Genomic DNA, 17,907 nt, shown 5'->3' with positions numbered 1-17,907 from the left:
ACACTAGAGTTTGGGATCTTTCTTGACATATCAACTGATATTCTGGCCGTGAACATATTAATATTTCACCGAGGGTGACAACAGCCACTTGAACTACGGCCTAAAAGGTTGTTCTTACCACAAACACCACCTTTCATTTGACAGTATATGCAAATAAAGTACTGATGCTAAAATAGCCGTAAATGTACTCTCGGGAATGATTGGACTTTTAATAGAAAAGTTGTCTTACTGTGGACGGGGAGACCCGAGCCCACTAATCAATGTGTATTCTAATATTCCACATAGAAACTCTACCCTTACATCCCTTTTGCCTGATATACATAACACATAGATTGTTTCCCTTTTTGAGTTTCGGCTGCACAGCATTTGTGCTGCGCTTGTGAAATCTGTTGTATATATTTAAAAAAATGTTAACAGGGGCTTAGAGCCGGCCCATTACTTACCTTTATCTACTCTTGACTGCCTCCCACGTGACTCTTAAATTGCTTTACTTACAATTGGCTGGGTTCCGGGTGGCTCTCATGTCACTCTTGATTCCTTGCTTGATATTGGTCAGAATTTCTTCTTCACCTCTGTCTTCCACCTAGATTGTATCCAGCTGTACCGTGGAGCCAGGACGATGTACTGCTTCCGGTGGATAGGGTCCTACCCGGGGATCCAGGCACTCTTTTGTTACTTTTTTGACATGCCTTTTCTTGACTTCATGCCTTTGCAGTCCTCTTCCAACCCCTTCACTGATTTCAGTCCTTCTTTCTCCTTCACAATCCATGCAGCGTAAAGCTTCAGTAGGTACGGACCGTTATCTCGGAGTAACATGAGCGTGTTCAACATGACTCTTCTTTAGTGCATGTCTCTGGAGTCCCCCCACACCTGCAGCACTGATCTAAGTCCTTTTTCTTTCTTCACGATAGCTGCAGAGTATAGCTTCGCTATACACAGATCAAATAATGTGAGCCTTGAATCTTATAGAGTGAAAGTGATCTTGGATGATCATTAAAACGGTATGGCTTATTTATCACATTAGGACACTCCAAAGGATGTGAGGGTGTGTTCAAAGCTGCCGACTTTGGAATTGGTGAACTAGGTTCAAGACTCTGGGTGGGCTCAACAGACGGTGATTCTGAAAAAATCACTTTAACCATACTGTGCCTAAAAATTAACGTGACCTTGTGTAATAAAATTAGAGGTCATGTAAAGCAATGCTTAAAATAGTGGCTCTTAAGTTTTACCTTCTGGATGTTGAAAACATAAACAGGAGTTATGACACATTCAGAGGACAAAAACTAAAATGGTGCCTGCCCTTTCAAGTCCCCGAATTTCATGCATAATTAATATCTCAGTCAGAGTACAGTATCAGCACAACTGTTTTCAGAGAGGAGTCTAAGGGGAGCTCTGGAAGGAAAATACACCACCAGTCTCATAAGCTTGAAGTTACAGAGCTCTTGCCTCCTATTTCACATTGCGGGGTTGAGAGAAACACATCTTTTTCTGGTTAGTTAGTGGCTCGAATGACTGTGTAAATTATTAGGTTTTTATTTACCCTTGAAGAATTAGAACTATTTATCTGAAATACGCCATGCAAAGAACTACATAATGCAAAGTATACACAAATGAATGATTTTGCACAATCACTACTTATTGACTTTTGCTGTACAGTAGAAAATCCAAGTTTATCATAACAAGCATTGTCAAAGCCAATTGGTTTTGCCTAAAATATAATCTGTTGCCTTTGTCAATGTTTTTTTTTACATGTTACAAAGTAATTTAGCTGCTGTTGAACATGGTTTAAAGTAAATACACGCTATGAAGCAGTCAAAACTGGCCACGTCATATCACTTTTTTTCCCCACTATAAACAGTGTTACACAGCAGGTCAACTGCTGTGCACCATGTAAAAAAAAATATTAACAAAGTCAGAAAATTTTGCGTAGGCGAAACCTATTGGATTTGCCAATGCTTGTTACAAGTTAAGCACCCTTCAGCATTTTATGTATCAGCATCCACTGCTAAAATGTAGAAAGGTTTGTGTTCATGTTTATAAGTTGAACTTACCTCTGGCCATGATAAATAAATAATTGTTGCCAAAAATATATTTATATTTTATGTTTCCATTCAGAAGTCCCTGTAAATCTTGTAGCTTTTTAGTCAATGTATTTTAAAAGCCGGGCTGAAATATTACGACCCATTTTACTACGTTTTCTTTGGGGAGAAAACTTGCCTCAAGCCCACTGGAGAGGGGCGAATTCTTTACATCCTCTCACATAAATGATCCAATGAATGGCTGTTTTTAACATTTCTGCCAGGGCTGGCGTACCATTCCAATACAGCACTGGGAGTGAATATACATCTGCTGCCTTTGACTTTGGACATTTCTATACGTATGACTGGTACAAAACAAAGTATAGGCAATGAGTGGGCTGGGTCCACTGCTGGTGTGGGAGAGCTGGGGCCACGGAGGCAGACTGGGGGGTTTCAGGAGTTTGGTTGAGCATTACATGAAGCAGGATGATTGCATGCAGTACATCAGAGTAAGTGGATAGTTCAGAGAAAAAGATGGTCGGGACCGCTGCTGGGCTGATGAACCTACTCACTGGCTTCTGTACCTTGTTGCTGCAAAAGGAAATTTTCCAGCTGCCTTAAAAGCGCTGTTGCCCTTTCCCTCATTTTTTAAAACTTTGCATAGCTACACAATTTGTGTATCTAAACAAAGCTTACAAGAAATATATAGTGCTGCAAGCCATCTGGCTTTGCTATTAGCACAGTCCTAGATTCCATTAGGTGTAGGACCTACACCTCCTTCAGCACTGGCCTTCCTCCCAAGCCCCCAGCCCTCATTGGAAACCCCTTTCGAAATACACAAAGTATACCTGGCATTCTGCTACCCTCCTACTCCACCTCTAAATAAACCAGGCCCACTCCATTATATTATAAAGCAATAATGCTCTGCTGACATCCCATATAGTACCCCCATAATACCGACCCATCTAAAAATGCAGAAAAGAAGCTAGGTCCCTGGTGACCTTCAAACAGCGCCCTCTGCAGTTCCAACTCACTTCCCAACTGAGAACAAACTCTGCATCCAAAGGAAGGAACCTGCGGCATGCTGTGTGAAAGAGCAACTGTCAATGAGGCCTGCAATTCCCTGTCAGCACTGGTTTGCATAGAGACAAGAGAAGGCGATTAAGATAGAAGTCATGTGTCCACTCCCTTCAGGTCTCTGAAGACCTGGGTGAAATGAGAAAGCTCTTCCTCTTATAATGTAGCAACCATGGGAAGCAGATTATTTCCAATCGGTGCTAAACCATAACAGTGACCAATTGGATTTAGAATCCAATATTCACAGTTATGACCCTAGGAGAGCTATACACAATGGGAAAATGGAATTGACAGTGTTTGTACCACCTGTATTCACCGTCAGATTTAGACAAACAGGCTTCGGTCTGGATGATCAAAGTAATTGATGATGAGGATCCAGGACCGGAGGCAGCGGGCATTCTGGTCTTGTCTTCCTTAAGTGAGATACTTCTCCGTTTTCAAATGACTTTCCACCTGTCAACATGTGAAGTGAAAGTGTCTTCTTTGTCCACTAGGAAGGATTGTATTCCACTTCATGTAAAATAAGCATGTGCTTGGGCCTGGATTTATGATAGCATTGTGTGGCTCTGCGTTGTTAGGAAAATGTGGAGTAACGCAAGGCAGTGCAAGTTGCTGCCTTGCATTACTCCGCCCTGGGAAGGCGTTCAATTGGGGGAGTGTGGGTTTTCCCACCCATCCACCTATGGATTTTGGCACATTCCCAGATTTACCTAGGCTGCTAAACCTGGGAATGTGTCAAAATGCTATGCCTTCCCAGGGGAGGCACAACAATTTCTCCTCATTGTTCCTATTTCTAAGCCTGCAGCACACCAAGAATGAGGAAACAGCCTCAGAGGATTGTTTTTGTGGAGGAAGGTGTTCCTTCCTGCACAAACTCAATCATGCCTTCAACACAGGCATCCTTTCATCATGGCTCAAGAGTGCCTGCATTGGTACTAGGCAGCAGACTGCATATGCCGAGAGCAGAGAAACGCCATATATTGGTAAATAAGGCACATTACTGCCTTCTCCCTTTAACGCAGTGCAGCAAGTTGTCTTGCTGCATTGCATTGTGTGAATGATGGATAAATCTAGCCCTGAGTTTCCTTTTGTAAAAGGTCAACTTCCTCCGAACTGCAGTACACCAGCTCTGACAGCATAAAGGAGGAAGCTTTAAGCTAAAAGGAAACATTCTGCTCCTGGGTCAGGACAGGAGTCTATTATTCTTTTCTAGTCATTTATATAGGAACATCAGCTGGTACTGATACTCAGAATAATATTTGAATGCCCACCTCCATTGCAGTTTGTTCGACTACGAGCAACATTTAAATGTATTGACTGGCTAAGTGGAGCATATACGTGCATGCTGATGAAGGCAAGATCTAGGTAGATTTACAATAATGTTCTCTGTTTACCTTCCCTCAGCCTGGCGCATTCGTTTACACAGCCTTTACACCCTGTACTGAGTGCTACTGCTCTGATAACGTGGATCCAAGCACCCAATTCAATATTGTCAAGTGCGAACCCATCAAGTGTTTAACGGACTGTCCGCAGGTGACTAATTCTCTTGCATGCCATTCTTTTGCCTTTTAAGTCAGTCCGCCTGCTTTCATGTCTTTACAACAAACTCTGCTGAAACCATTTTTTGTAACTTTTTAGTTCTCGTACCGGTTCTGTCTTTTTTCCAAATGTTGATTTCTCTCCGATTATTACAACTCGAATGAGCTGCAATATGCTATACATGGGCCTAGTCTTTCTCTGGGTTTCTTCATGATACTAAACCACTCTTTTAAATCCTCAACTGACTTTAACAGAACAGGAAACAGTTTTCCCATTATGTTGTATTCATTCCTTTTTAGCACTTCTACAGTGCTGTACCTATTATTTAAACTCCCTCTAAATTCCAGATCTTCAATGTATGTATACTTATAGAATGTAGCATTTTACAGTGCCTCAGTAATTGTTTTGTATTGCTCTTTTATCAACAGGGATACGAGTATAAAATGGAGCCAGCTAAATGCTGTGGGAGGTGTGTTCAGGTGGCATGCATCCTGAAGACAGAATACAACACTTCACAAGTTATTAAGGTATAATTATTGAGCTAATCCCACCTATGACATGGCAGAGATACCAATGTCCAGACCATGCACATCCTTCTTGATGGACTACTTGTTTTCGACATGTTCTTCAAGGCCATTTTATGGACAGACTGCAAAAACCAACCAGTGCTTGAAACACTTGAGCAAGTCAGACCTGTGCACAGCAACTTTCAATCAACAATGTTCACTTTTGTAAAATAACCCTTCCATATGGTGCATTGCAGATTACCCCTTTCTGCTCTAAATAATCAGGATGTTACAAGTAAACAGGGTAACCCAAATTTCCCCCCAGAAATTGGTAATCTAACTATAAAATAAACAATCTTCATGGAGCAATCATTTGCAAACAAATATTTCAGCAATATTAAACACTATTAATGTCAGAATTAAACATAAACCAAATTCCATGAATGAATAAATCTTCAAACAGCATGTCATCTGTTTCTGAAAAAAGAGCTTTATGATTAATTTGAGTCCAGAGGGAGTCTGCGTGTCTGTGGGGAAATTACATTCTACTTTCCTTATACTGGAGTAACTGACTAGAGTTGGATGTTCCGAACAAAAAGGATTAAGCAGTGCTCTTCCAAGGTTTGAGCCTTGTAAGACCGAAACATCGACCTTATATTCTCTATGACGCAATTCATCGCATTAACTGCTGAAGTCGATTAGGAGTGATTTCTGATAGTTTGAAATACTGCATATGGGACTCAAAACTTTTGTAGTTGGAGAGTCAGGACGGTTGGTGATCTCCTTCTGTCCCTTGGATGTAAAGCGATTGCGGACTAGAGGGGTCTATAGTAGAGAATAGAAGAGGTCCCTGACTCACTAAGGTGAGAACCTCAGGGAACGACACTCTAAACAGAACACAAGTATCTTTCCTGCTGTGTTCACAATATATCACATTAATAGTTGCTATACATATTTTTAGAAACAAAAAAAAATATTTTATTCAACATATACATACTTCATTATACAGTTTCCAAGCAAAAAAGAGGCAACAATTGCCTAAACTAACTAGAACAAAAGATATAACATATCAAGATTTAAGACACAAAACAAAGGACAACAAACAAACTTAAACAAAAATCAAAGCCACACTAGCAACAAACCAACATACAAAAGCAAATATCGCATGACGATAACCACACATATATATCAGGCAAAAAGTTCATTTCCCATAATGTATCACAGATAATGGCAAATGCGCATTCTATACTCAAAGTACAGTTGTCAGTCTTGTAGTCCAATTACTCACATGTGCATATTCAGTGCTAGTAAATGAAAACCGATTTAGAGCAGCCCTTTCGTTTATCGCTAAGAGGTCCTTGAAGTTCGTGTCCTGATATTTGTTTAGATAATTGTTCATTGTGAGCACTGTAATGCTTTCATGGGCCACTTAGTGATCCTCAAAGTTTATAGCAGGCAGTTTAGACTTCTTCCTGCCACTTAATATGCTTCCATCCAAACTTGGCCATTGCCTAGCCGTTGCAGTTGCCAATGCGCGTTTCGGTGGACATACAACAGTTTGATATAATTGTGATTTCTCACACCACCTTCACATTTGAGGAGGTGCAAATGGAGTTGGCTGTATCACTTTTTCTCTTTCGGTGTTTCTCCACTGTATGTATGTGAGTAATATTCACATCCATTTTTACTGCAATATGGTGGTTGGTATTATATACAGTGATTCCCTACAAGTTTTTTTATATACTATTAAATTTTATTTTTTCTTGGGTTTTTGTCTAGATTCATAGTATATGGTCCAGTACCCATTTTGATACCTTGCCCTGATGACGGCCTTTCACGGCACCATGTTTGTTACAGACCCACACCTCATTTTCTATTGTGTCCCGAGTATGACCACGACTCCTAGTTTCAAGTTTATTTTTTATTTACATGGTTAATTAAAACTTTTGTAGCATTAAAATCATATAGTAAATTTCCATTCATCTAAAACATTTCCACAGTGTCAAGAATAAAAGGATCGCAAATTATTAACAATGGACAAATATTATTATATTAAAAAGTGCAGGCCTTAAAACATTCATAAAAACAAATTAGTTCCCCTCCCTATTCCTTCCGTAGAAATAGCGTTTTGGCAAATCTGCACCTAGAGAAGCCAAGCACCGTTGCCATCTGGTAGCCTCAGGGACGTTTCCTTATGTGAAAAAAATGAAAAAGTGTTCTTACTGTATCTCTACCTTTCTTCCTCAAAACAGAGTAGACATGGTTGCAAGTTCCACATCCGTAGGACCAAGAGCATAGCATTCTAAAGGTACATGATCTTTTATGCAAAATACAAGTGTTCTTACTATGCATCTCCCTTACTTCCTTGAAGCGAATGGTCAAAGTTAATCAGCACTACAAGACAAATACCACTAACTTATGTGCAAAAAATCAATACATTCTAAAAGTACAGAAAACCAGGTCAGCAGCCTGATAAAATTATTACAACGGACGACCCTTCGACAATGCAAGAGACAGTTCAGACATGGTTGCTTGCTCTGCTAAGTGACTTCTATTGTCCTTTATACAGGTTGGACAATGCTTCCCTTCGCTTGACAGCAGTGATGTACCTCCGTAGGCACTAAAGTTAGATTAGCACTACACTGCACGAAAAACGCAGGCCAGTCCAGGAAGAGCGTAAACCTAAATGGTTCATAAATGTTCTTGCTGCGTTTTGACAGCCCTGAACTTCTCTTCCCTTTATTCAGGCACGCCTTGTTCATACTACACGCCTCCTTGGAAAGCCCTTGCCGCTTTTTTCCTTTCTATCTTGATCAGATATTTCACTCGAAGACAGTTCACCAGGGACAAAACAAGTCAGAACCGCCTGCCTGCAAGATAAAATGCAAGATAAAATTCCTCTGATTGAAAAGTGGGTGTAGCATTGCTTTTCACTCGTCCAGTAGTTCTTTCAAATACAAAGTAAAGGCAACATATCTTCTCTCACTGCTCCGCACAAGCGGCAACAGAGCCTAGCTAAATTTCGTTTCCAGGACGGTCGATGGTATAGCGAGGGTAATCCACCAAGGCAACATTGCAGTAATTTTACTTTGACTTCGTTAGTGAACCTGTATGAAGATAGGGTTGCGTTGATATTGTAGCATAACTATGCAGAACAAACCAACCGCGAGCTATGTCTGCCAGTGTTGTCCTTTTCTAAATTAATATGATCTGTTTAATGGATTTATTTACCAGGTTGTTGAAGCTGACATGGGTTCCAAGCCTTTCACACAAGTCCTGTTAGCCCAATTGTGCTATTGACTCATTAAGACAAGCCCTAGCAGAGAGTTCCCACAATGGACAGTTCGAGCCAGAGGTGGAAGTTCAAGGTGTTGATCTTGTGCCAGTAGTTATTGTACGCGCTGTTGATCTTGTGCCAGTAGTTATTGTACGTGCCCCTTCTAGCTAATGATTACTTCTAAAGGCCAAAATCCGGTCTTATCTGTGCTGGGGAGATATACATGAGGAGTTTGAAAATCATTCTGTTTGTTCCAACTATAATCCCCTCCAAGGTGGATGCATCTCTGCCACGCTACGGTTCATTTCTCTAAGTTATTGTTGGTAAGAGACTTGCTTGAATTACACAGAGTATTGGTGTAAAGCTGGAACTGGACACTTTGTTCTTCAGTTTTTTAGGGCTAGAGCCACAGTGTTGCCTTTTCTCCTCAGAGTTTCTTTCTGTGGGATGAATGATCCATTTTTAACTATTATTGCTCCTAAGTACTTATATTCTGCTACCGTCTCCAGACGTTGGTTAGCTAGGTACCAGTTTATTGCTCTTTCTTTTTACTTTGTTTATTGACATGATGTTTGTTTTTTCTAGGTTGATATTCAGGGCGTTTTTGACCGAATAGGCTTAGTTGACATCAAGTAAATTCAGCAGCCCGAGTGGGGTGCGGCCTAGTAACACCATGTAATCGGTGCAGAGGACAGTTGAGAGTATCCACCCTCCCAACTTTGGGCGTGAGAGTTGCAGCAGTCCAGCCTTGATGTCAAATCAGCCAAAAAAAGATTGAACAGAGTAGGGGCTAACACGCATCCCCGTTTCAGACCTTTAGTCAATGGAATGCATCTGGAGAAATTCCTGCTCTAAGCTTGACTTGTGCCCAGGTGCCTGTCTACAGCGCAACCAGTTTCTTCAAAAGGGCAGGTGAAGTTTTCCAATTAGCCAACTTTTGCCACAATTTGCCTCACTCAGTATGGTCAAAAGCAGACCGATAGTCAATAAAGCAGAGACACAGGGATAACTTAGCCCCCCTCACTGCATCGACCAGTAAAAAAAGGGCCAGAATGTTGGTTGTCATTCCCATGTGCTTACAGAATCCAGTCTGATTTAGTGGAGTAATAGATTTACCTGAGACCCAAGGCATTAGTTCTTCTAAAATGACTCTGGCAAAGTATTTGGCCTCATTATTAATGAGACCCATGAGTCCATAATGTTTAGCACTGCTCTTGTCATGATGTTTGTAAATAGGTGAAATTATGGACCCTCTCCATGACAATGGAATTATTTCCTCCATTAATATATGCTGGAATACTGACTCCAAGCTTTCTGCCCAATACATTGCATTTTGGATGAATAATGCAGGTGGAATGCCGTTGGGGCCTGGGGATCATGGAGTGACTACTGGTCATAAATTACTTGATCGGCTCTCCCTGTGTCTTTATTTTTGACAGAGTCAGGCAGAAACTTTTCTGAAGCTGTTTCTTGGGTTGAGCCTCCACAAAATTATTTATGTGTTGGAACAGATACTTGGCCCAAGTTTCCTTAGCTAAATTAGAACGTCGATGAGTGGGACATTGGAGCTTATTTATCATGCACCAGAATCGCATGCTATCATTGCTTCTTTTTTATCAAAGAACAGCTTTGTCCAAAGAGAATCTTCTTGCCTTTTTAAAACCTAATTTAACCTTATTAGCCCTACTTTATGTTGCCTCAACTCTTGTTGCAGATTAATATCTGTTGAGTGCCATCTGAGGTTTCTTAATATTTAATTTTTTGTCTTCTTAAACGTCCTTACTTGCTTTTGCTGTGCAGCGGCATAACAGCCCTGCCGCCTCTCAGTCTGGGTCAGGTTCTTGTCTATATCGTAGTTGTATATGTATCCCCCAAGTGCCTTCTTGAAAGCTTCCCAGGCTGCGCAGGGGTTGGTGTTTATGGCATGTTGCTTCTGTAATAGACCCTTGGCTGAATACAAAAGATTACTTAGAGACGAGGAATTATATTTGATCCTTTTATTATTCATGTTTATATTTGTTGGACCTGGCCGTTTTTGCAGGGTCATCCCCAAACATTTTGCCTTCCTCCTCCAATTTTTTTCTGACCTCTTTGTTGTTGGCTTTAGGACTCTGAGCACTTTGTTACTGCTGATTAATGCTAAAGTGCAGGTACTCTCCCTTCTAAAGTTGGTATGACTGGCGTACACCTAATTGGCACATTTAATTTACCGGTAAGTCCCTTGTACAGTGGTATCTCTATACCCAGGGCCTGTAAATTAAATACTACCAGTGGGCCTGCAGCGCAGCTTGCACCACCCACAGAAGTAGCCTTTCAAACTTGTCTCTGGCCTGCTAGCACAGGGCCTGCATTCGCAGTTTACTGCCCCAGACACCTGGTATCTATATTTACTTGCCATCACTGGAACTCTGCTTTTACTACGTGTAAGTCACCCTGAAGGTAGGTCCTAGCTAGCCCTATGGGCAGGGTGCTATGTATGTAAAAGGCAGGACATGTGCCTGGTTGTGTGGCCTGTCCTGGTAGTGACAAACAGCCTATTTGGTTTCTCACTGCTGTGAGTGCTGCCTGGCTAATAGGATTGCATTGGAAATGCCCTGCCTCACGTCTAGGGGACGTTGTCTATGAGGAGTAGCGTAGACATGTTTGGTATGGGTGTAATGGTAGTGAGAAGTGTTGCTTACTGGTGTAGGTGGATTTTTTATTACCTTTATAAAAATGCCACTTTTAGAAAATGTGCCTTTCTCTGCGCTTATGATTCTGGTGTTTTGCAGCTTAACTCCAATCCACGTCTGAGGCAGAGTGACAGCAGTGCTTTGTGCATACTTTTCAGACAGCCTGTACACAGGGAGGGTGGAGGTGTCACAGAGGTGCATCTGCATATTTAATGGCCTTCCTGGGCTGAGAGAAGGGGAGGCAGGGCACACCTGCATTTGTAAAGGCTGTGCCATGGCCTCACACAAAGGGCTGGTTTACCCCCAGCCGATGTCTGGAGCCTGTGCTGGAGGAGACGAGGAAAATCCTAGAACCAGTTAGAACTGGTTGGATTCTTTTCTCACCCTTTTTGTGAAAGCTTGTGCAAAACTGAGTATAAGTGCAGGGGTTATTCCCCATGTAAGGAGAGACATTCTTGGACTACTGAACAGGACACAGGATGCTGCTGGAGGGCCTTGCCAGGAACCACCTTGGACTGCTGATGTTTTGCTGACCTGTGACTTGCTGGGTCACTAGGAGGAACTGCCACTGCCTGCAACCCTTTGTGCTGGCCTGTTTGCTTGGGCCCTGCCGCCCTGTGCTCTCACTGTCTCCAGGGTTTGGTGGTGGCCCCCTGTTCCCCTGCAGCTCTTCCCTGCGCTGACGTGGTACAGGAAGAGCGCTCTGCCTAAAGAATCCTGGAAGCGCAGGAAGAGAGCATCGTTGTGTCTGAACAGAGTGATTTACTTTTGAGAAATCAAAGCGCGTTCTCAGCGCCTCACTTTTTGTGGAGAAGCACGTTCTCAGCGCTTCCATGTTGATGCCTGAAAAAATCATCGCCGCAAACCTGGGCGGGTTGACGAAATCCAAAGGTGCGCAAAGCGCACCTCTCATATGTGCCTCAGGGTGCAGGAGTATGTAGAAAAATGGTGCTATTTTTATCTGGCTAGCCATTAAGCAGGTCACTCTATAAATTAACTAATGGCAGAGATTGCTCTATATTATTAGGTTCCTTATTTGGAATATCTGGCAGGCCAGAGAGAGTTGCGTCTGACAATATGGCTGCTGATTTAGTCGAGGTTGATTCCCCCTTTGTTGCTGAGTTGGCTCTTTGGTACCACCCTGTTGATTAGCTACAGCATCCGAAGAGGCGGCCATTTTGATTTTCACATTGGAAGAGATGGCCCAAGGTGACCCATGTCCTAGTGCTTAGGAGCTATCACCTAGGTAGATGGCCATCCCACCTACCAAGGAGGTCATTTTGGTCTCAGCACTCAACGAGACATTCTGAGTCAACCAGCTGCTTGGGACTCGTCAGCTAGGGAAGAGGACTACCTCAGTCATAGCTCTTTTTCTGCTGTTGGATCCATGTTCTTCTTCTTCTTTTATGTCTGTGTGCTTGTTCAATAAGGCTAGTGTGGAGGTGTGCTGTAGGCTCAATGATGATCCTGTGTTTTCACTGTGTATCCCTAAATGAAGCTTGCAAAGTGGAGCCTGCTTGGAAACACCTAGTGATGTCAATCTTTCTTTTCCTGCCTTTCCTTCTTTGTTTAATAGGGGGCAGAGTATTATTTTGCTGCTCATTTGGAGAGGTGACCTTCAGTGAGTTTAATTCAGAACTGCTTTTGCTGCTGCCTGCCCTGGGGAAGACTTTATAAAGCAAGGTGTTCTAAAGGAAGTGATGAGAAGCCCGTGTAATTCACCAATGATGAGTCTGAAAAAGCCTTGTGCGAAAGTTCGAATTTTTCAAGACTTAAGGAAAATAAATGAGATTGTGGTAAAATGTTGCCCCATAGTGCCAAACCCAGCCGTGATCATGTTTCAGGTTCCGTGTGATGCAGAGTGGTTCACAGTTGTGGACCGGTCTCAAGCATTCTTTTCGGTGCCTCTTCATGAGGATAGCCAATTTCTTTTTAGTTTCAAATTCCTGGACAAAGTTTACAGTTGGTGTCAAATTCCTCAAGGGTTTTCTGAATCACCTTCCATCTTCAATCAGATACTGAAGGAGGATTTGGAATCATTAGAACTGCTTTTCAGTTCGACCCTAGTACAGTATATTGATGATTTGTTGATTGCGTCCAGAACAAAAGATGACTGCAGGTATGACACAATTGCCTTACTGAACCATTTGGGAAAGAATGGACATAAAGGGGGTCATTACGACCCTGGCGGTCGGAGACCGCCAGGGTTAATGTAGCGTCCGTACCGCGAACAGGCTGGTGGTACGGAGGCCCTTATTACGAACGCGGCGGTAGCACCGCGGTCGCACCGCCGGGGCCGGCGGTTTCCCGACGTTTTAGCCCCGGCGGTGATAATCCGCCAGGGCAGCGCTGCAAGCAGCGCTGCCCTGGGGATTATGACACCCCTACCGCCAGCCTGTTTCTGGCGGTTTGCACCGCCAGGAAGAGGCTGGCGGTAAGGGGTGTCCTGGGGCACCTGGGGGCCCCTGCGCTGGCCATGCCACTGGCATGGGCAGTGCAGGGGCCCCCTAACAGGGCCCCGGCCAGCTTTTCACTGTCTGCATAGCAGACAGTGAAAAGCGTGACGGGTGCAACTGCACCCGTCGCACGGCCGCTGGCTCCATTAGGAGCCGGCTCCTATGTTGCGGCCTCATCCCCGCCGGCCCAGCGGGAATGTCGTAATGGGGGCCGCGGGAGTGTGGCCGCATTGGCAGCCGCACGGCGGTTACCGCTTGGCGGGCGGCGGTAGCCGTCCGCCAATGTCGTAATGACCCCCAAAGTGTCCCCAAAGAAGCTGCAATAATGTCAGAAAGAGGTGAAGTACTTAGGTCACCTGATTGAGAAAGGGTCAAGAAAAATATCCAAAGAAAGGGTGACAGCCATATTGCAGATGAATCCCCTCGGCAACAAAGAGAGACGTCAGGATGTTTTTGGGAATGGTGGGCTACTGTCGTCAGTGGATCCCCAACTTCTCGATTATCTCTAAACCTTTGGTGAGACTGACTGTTAAGGAAATTCAGGATGGCCTGGGTGCCATAACCATGTCTGAGAAAGAGATGAAGGCATTCATGGAACTGAGGGAAAGCATGTGCAGGGCACCAGCTTTAGGTATGCCTGATTACACACAGCCTTTTATACTGTTTTGTCATGAACGTGATGCTTGTTCTTTGTCTGTCCTGAAACAGGTCCATGGAGGTGCAAACCGCCCAGTAGCATATTTTTCAGCTACTTTGGACCCAGTCGCAGCAGCCTTACCGGGTTGTTTGCGTGCAGTTGCAACAGTTGGTCAAAGCCTCACTCAGTTTGAAGGTATAGTGATGGGACATCCCTTAACAGTAATGGTCCCACATACAGTTGAAATCCTGTTGACCCGAACAAAAACACAGCATATGACAAATGGGAGATTAACAAAGTACGAAACAATTATACTGGGGTCACCCAATGTGTCACTAACAAGATGTACTGTGTTGAACCCGGCAACTTTACTTCCTATTAATAATGCAGACATTGATGATGCTGAGTACGTAGAACATGATTGTCTTGAGGTAACAGATCTATGCACCAAACAAATGGCAGAGTGGCATAGGGGCGGGCCTATCACAGCGAAATGAAAAGGAACTAGACCAACCAGGAGCCTTTAATAGGAGAAGGCTATTACCACGGGAACAGAGGTGGAGTGTCATAGACAGAGAAGCCTTTGCTGTGGTCTGGCACTGAACAAGCTGAGACCCTACTTGTTGGGACTCATTTCTGGGTTCAGACAGACCATAGACCCCTCAGGTGGCTCATGCAGATGAGGGGTGAAGATCCTAAACTCTTGAAGTGGTCCATTTCTCTACAGGGGATGAACTTTACGGTGGAGCATCACCTGGGGACTGACCACGCCAATGCTGATGGTCCCACCAGATTCTTCTACCTTACCGATAAGAGCTCCCAGGGGGTTGGGTAGCTCTCTCCACTTTCAGCTGTGTTGACACATGTTAGACCTGACAGCCTTAGAGTGGTCATCCCCCCACCTTTTTGCCTGCCCCCCGCCACTTTTCTGACACTCATGCTGCTGGGTTTAGAACTCTGTGACTTTACCACTGCTAACCCGTGCTAAAGTGCAAATGCTCTCTCCCTTAAAATGGTAACATTGGTTCATGCCAATTAGCATATTTGATTTACTTGTAAGTCCCAAGTAAAGTGCACTGCATGTGCGCAGGGCCTGCAAATTAAATGCTACTTGTAGGCTGCAGCACTGATTGTGACAACCACATAAGTAGCCCCTTAACCATGTCTCAGGCCTGCCATTGCGAGGCCTTTGTGTGCAGTTTCACTGCCACTTTGACTTGGTATTTAAAAGTACTTGCCAAGCCTTAAACTCCCTTTTTTCTACATGTAGGTCACCCATAAGGTAGGCCTTAGGTAACCCATAGGGCAGGGTGTTACGTAGGTGAAAGGCAGGACGTATGTGTATTTTATATGTCCTGGTAGTGGGAAACTCCTAAATTTGTTTTCCACTACTGTGAGGCCTGCTCCTTTCATAGGCTAGCATTAGGTCTGCCCTCATATACCGTTTAAGTGGTAGATTCTGATCAAAAAGGGGTAAACAGGTCATGTTTAGTATGACCAGCATGGTAATAGAAAATGCTGCTTATTGGTGAAGTTGGATTTTATATAACTATTCCAGGAAGTGAGCATTTCTCTGCACTTAAAATCCATCTGTGCCTTATAGCCAGTCTCCAATCAATCTGTGGGATGGTTGACAGAGCCCTTGTGGATTTCACCCAGACAACCACAAACAGGATACTCAGTCACACCTGCAATCATTTGCACACTGAATGGGTCTTCCTGGGCTAGAAGGGTGGAGGGCCTGACATTTACATTTCAAAGGCTAGTGGCCTTCCCTCACGCACTGGACTGCCAAACCCCGTACTGGGACCTTGCAGACAGAACCGTACTGAAAGGGGACCTTGAGCACTTCAAAACCACTCTTTGAAGTCTCTCCCACTTCAAAGGCACTTTGGGGTATATAAACTGGGTCTCTGACCCCACTAAATCAGACACTTCTGGACCAGAACCTGCAACCTCTCAAGAGGAACTGCCTGGCTGCCCAAAGGACTCACCTGGACCGCTTTGCTGTGAAGGACTGCTGCCTTGCTGTTGCCCTGCTGCCTTGCTGGCCTCTGACTTTGCTGAGAAGTGCTCTACAAGGGCTTGTATTGAGCTTGCCTCCTGTTTTCTGCAGTCTCACGGCCAAAAAGACTAGCTCTCTTTGCACAGCCTGCCAGAAACGACGCACAGCCTGCCTTGCAACAAGAAAATCGGCGCACAGTCGAACCGGAAAGACGCAGCCCACCTTCCCAAGTGAAGATCGATGCAGCACCTGCGTTGCGACCAGACATTTGATGCACAGCCCTACCCGAGCGACGCACAGCCAAGCAGGAACAATGCAGCCTGACTTCCTGAGTGCAGAATGGACGCAGCGCCTGCCCTGCGACAGAATATTTAATGCCACCACTACTGGATCGGCGCAACACCTGTGACTTCGTCCCACACACCCAGGATTTTCACGCATTGTCCCAGGGTGTCAAAACAACTCTGCATCGCAGTCAGGACCCCAGACTGTGTGCCGGAAATCAACACAAAGCTCTTTGCAGCGTGGAAAGAAGTGGGGCTTTGTGCCTCGTCAGAAAATCTGACGCACAACTTATTGTTCCACGCATCTCCTCCTCTGTAGTCTCCATGCGTGCAATTTTGACGCAAACCAGGTACTTTGTGCACACAAGAGACAACTGTTGATTTTTAAGATTTAAGAGTCTTCTTAACATTGCAAAAGTGATATTTCAACTTGTGCTTATTGAAGCTTTATCGTTTTGACCTTAATTTAACTAGATAAATATCATATTTTTCTAAACCTGTGTGGTGTATTTGTGTGGTGTTTTCACTGTGTTATTGCATGATTTATTGCACAAATACTTTACACATTGCCTTCCAAGTTAAGCCTGAGGATAACTTGGATAGTGTGTGACTTACCCTGACTAGGATTGTGGTCCCTACTTGGACAAAGGAGTATAGCCAACTAGAGACCCCAGTTCTAACACCACTACTTTCCGATTCCCAAAAAGAAATAAAGGTCCTCACTATGTCCTAGATCTACGAATCCTCAACCCCTTCCTCAAACAGGAGAAGATCAAAATACTCACATTAGCTCAGGTCTTTCTGCCCTTGACCACGGAGACTGGGTGGTAGTGTTAGACTTGCAGGACACTTATTTCCACATTCCAGTCTTGCCTGCCATCAGACATTACATGCGGTTTACAGTGGGCCACAAGCACTTTCAGTTTACTGTGCTCCCCTTTAGCCTTACCAGCACCATTCGGATGTTCACCATGGTGATGGGAGTGGTCGCAGCTCATCTGCAGAAATCAGGGGTGCCAGTTTTCACCCATCTTGATGACTGGCTGTTGAAGTAAGGCTTGCCCCAGGCTGTTCTCTCCCAGCGCCAAAGTATAGCAAACCTCCTGCATTTGCTGGGGTTCACCATCAATGACTCTCTCTCAAATGCTCTCTTTTATCGAAGATGTTCTGGACCCTATGCAGTTTCTGGCTTATCCTTCTGAGCAGCGAGTCCAGGATATTCAGTCTATGATACTGATGTTTCAGCCGCTATCCTCCAGTGAGAATGACCTGTAGGCTGCTGGGCCTCATAGCCTCCTGCTGGTGACCCATGCCAGATAGCATATGTGGGCTCTGTAGTGGGACCTGACGTTCCAGTGGGCACAACATCAGGGGAATCTCTCTAACATGGTACAGATCGTGGAAGGAACTGCAAATAACCTGCATTGGTGGTTCAG

At 44.1% G+C, this 17,907-nt stretch overlaps 1 protein-coding gene across 1 annotated transcript in view; it reads left to right on the top strand.

The window, feature by feature from the left end:
• The window catches only part of LOC138284407 (mucin-2-like), a 1,933,778-nt gene that overhangs the window by 1,655,308 nt on the left and 260,563 nt on the right, over positions 1-17,907 (top strand). Inside the window, exons 62-63 of the mRNA XM_069223144.1 lie at positions 4,500-4,628; positions 5,063-5,161. Of these exons, the coding sequence (XP_069079245.1) occupies positions 4,500-4,628; positions 5,063-5,161 (228 nt within the window). The remainder of the gene's footprint in view (positions 1-4,499; positions 4,629-5,062; positions 5,162-17,907) is intronic.

The sequence above is a fragment of the Pleurodeles waltl genome, chromosome 3_1 (genome assembly GCF_031143425.1).
Source record: "Pleurodeles waltl isolate 20211129_DDA chromosome 3_1, aPleWal1.hap1.20221129, whole genome shotgun sequence".
NCBI lineage: Eukaryota > Metazoa > Chordata > Amphibia > Caudata > Salamandridae > Pleurodeles > Pleurodeles waltl.
The sequence above is the reverse complement of the archived record's forward strand: the minus strand, read 5'-3'. Positions and strand labels throughout refer to the sequence as shown.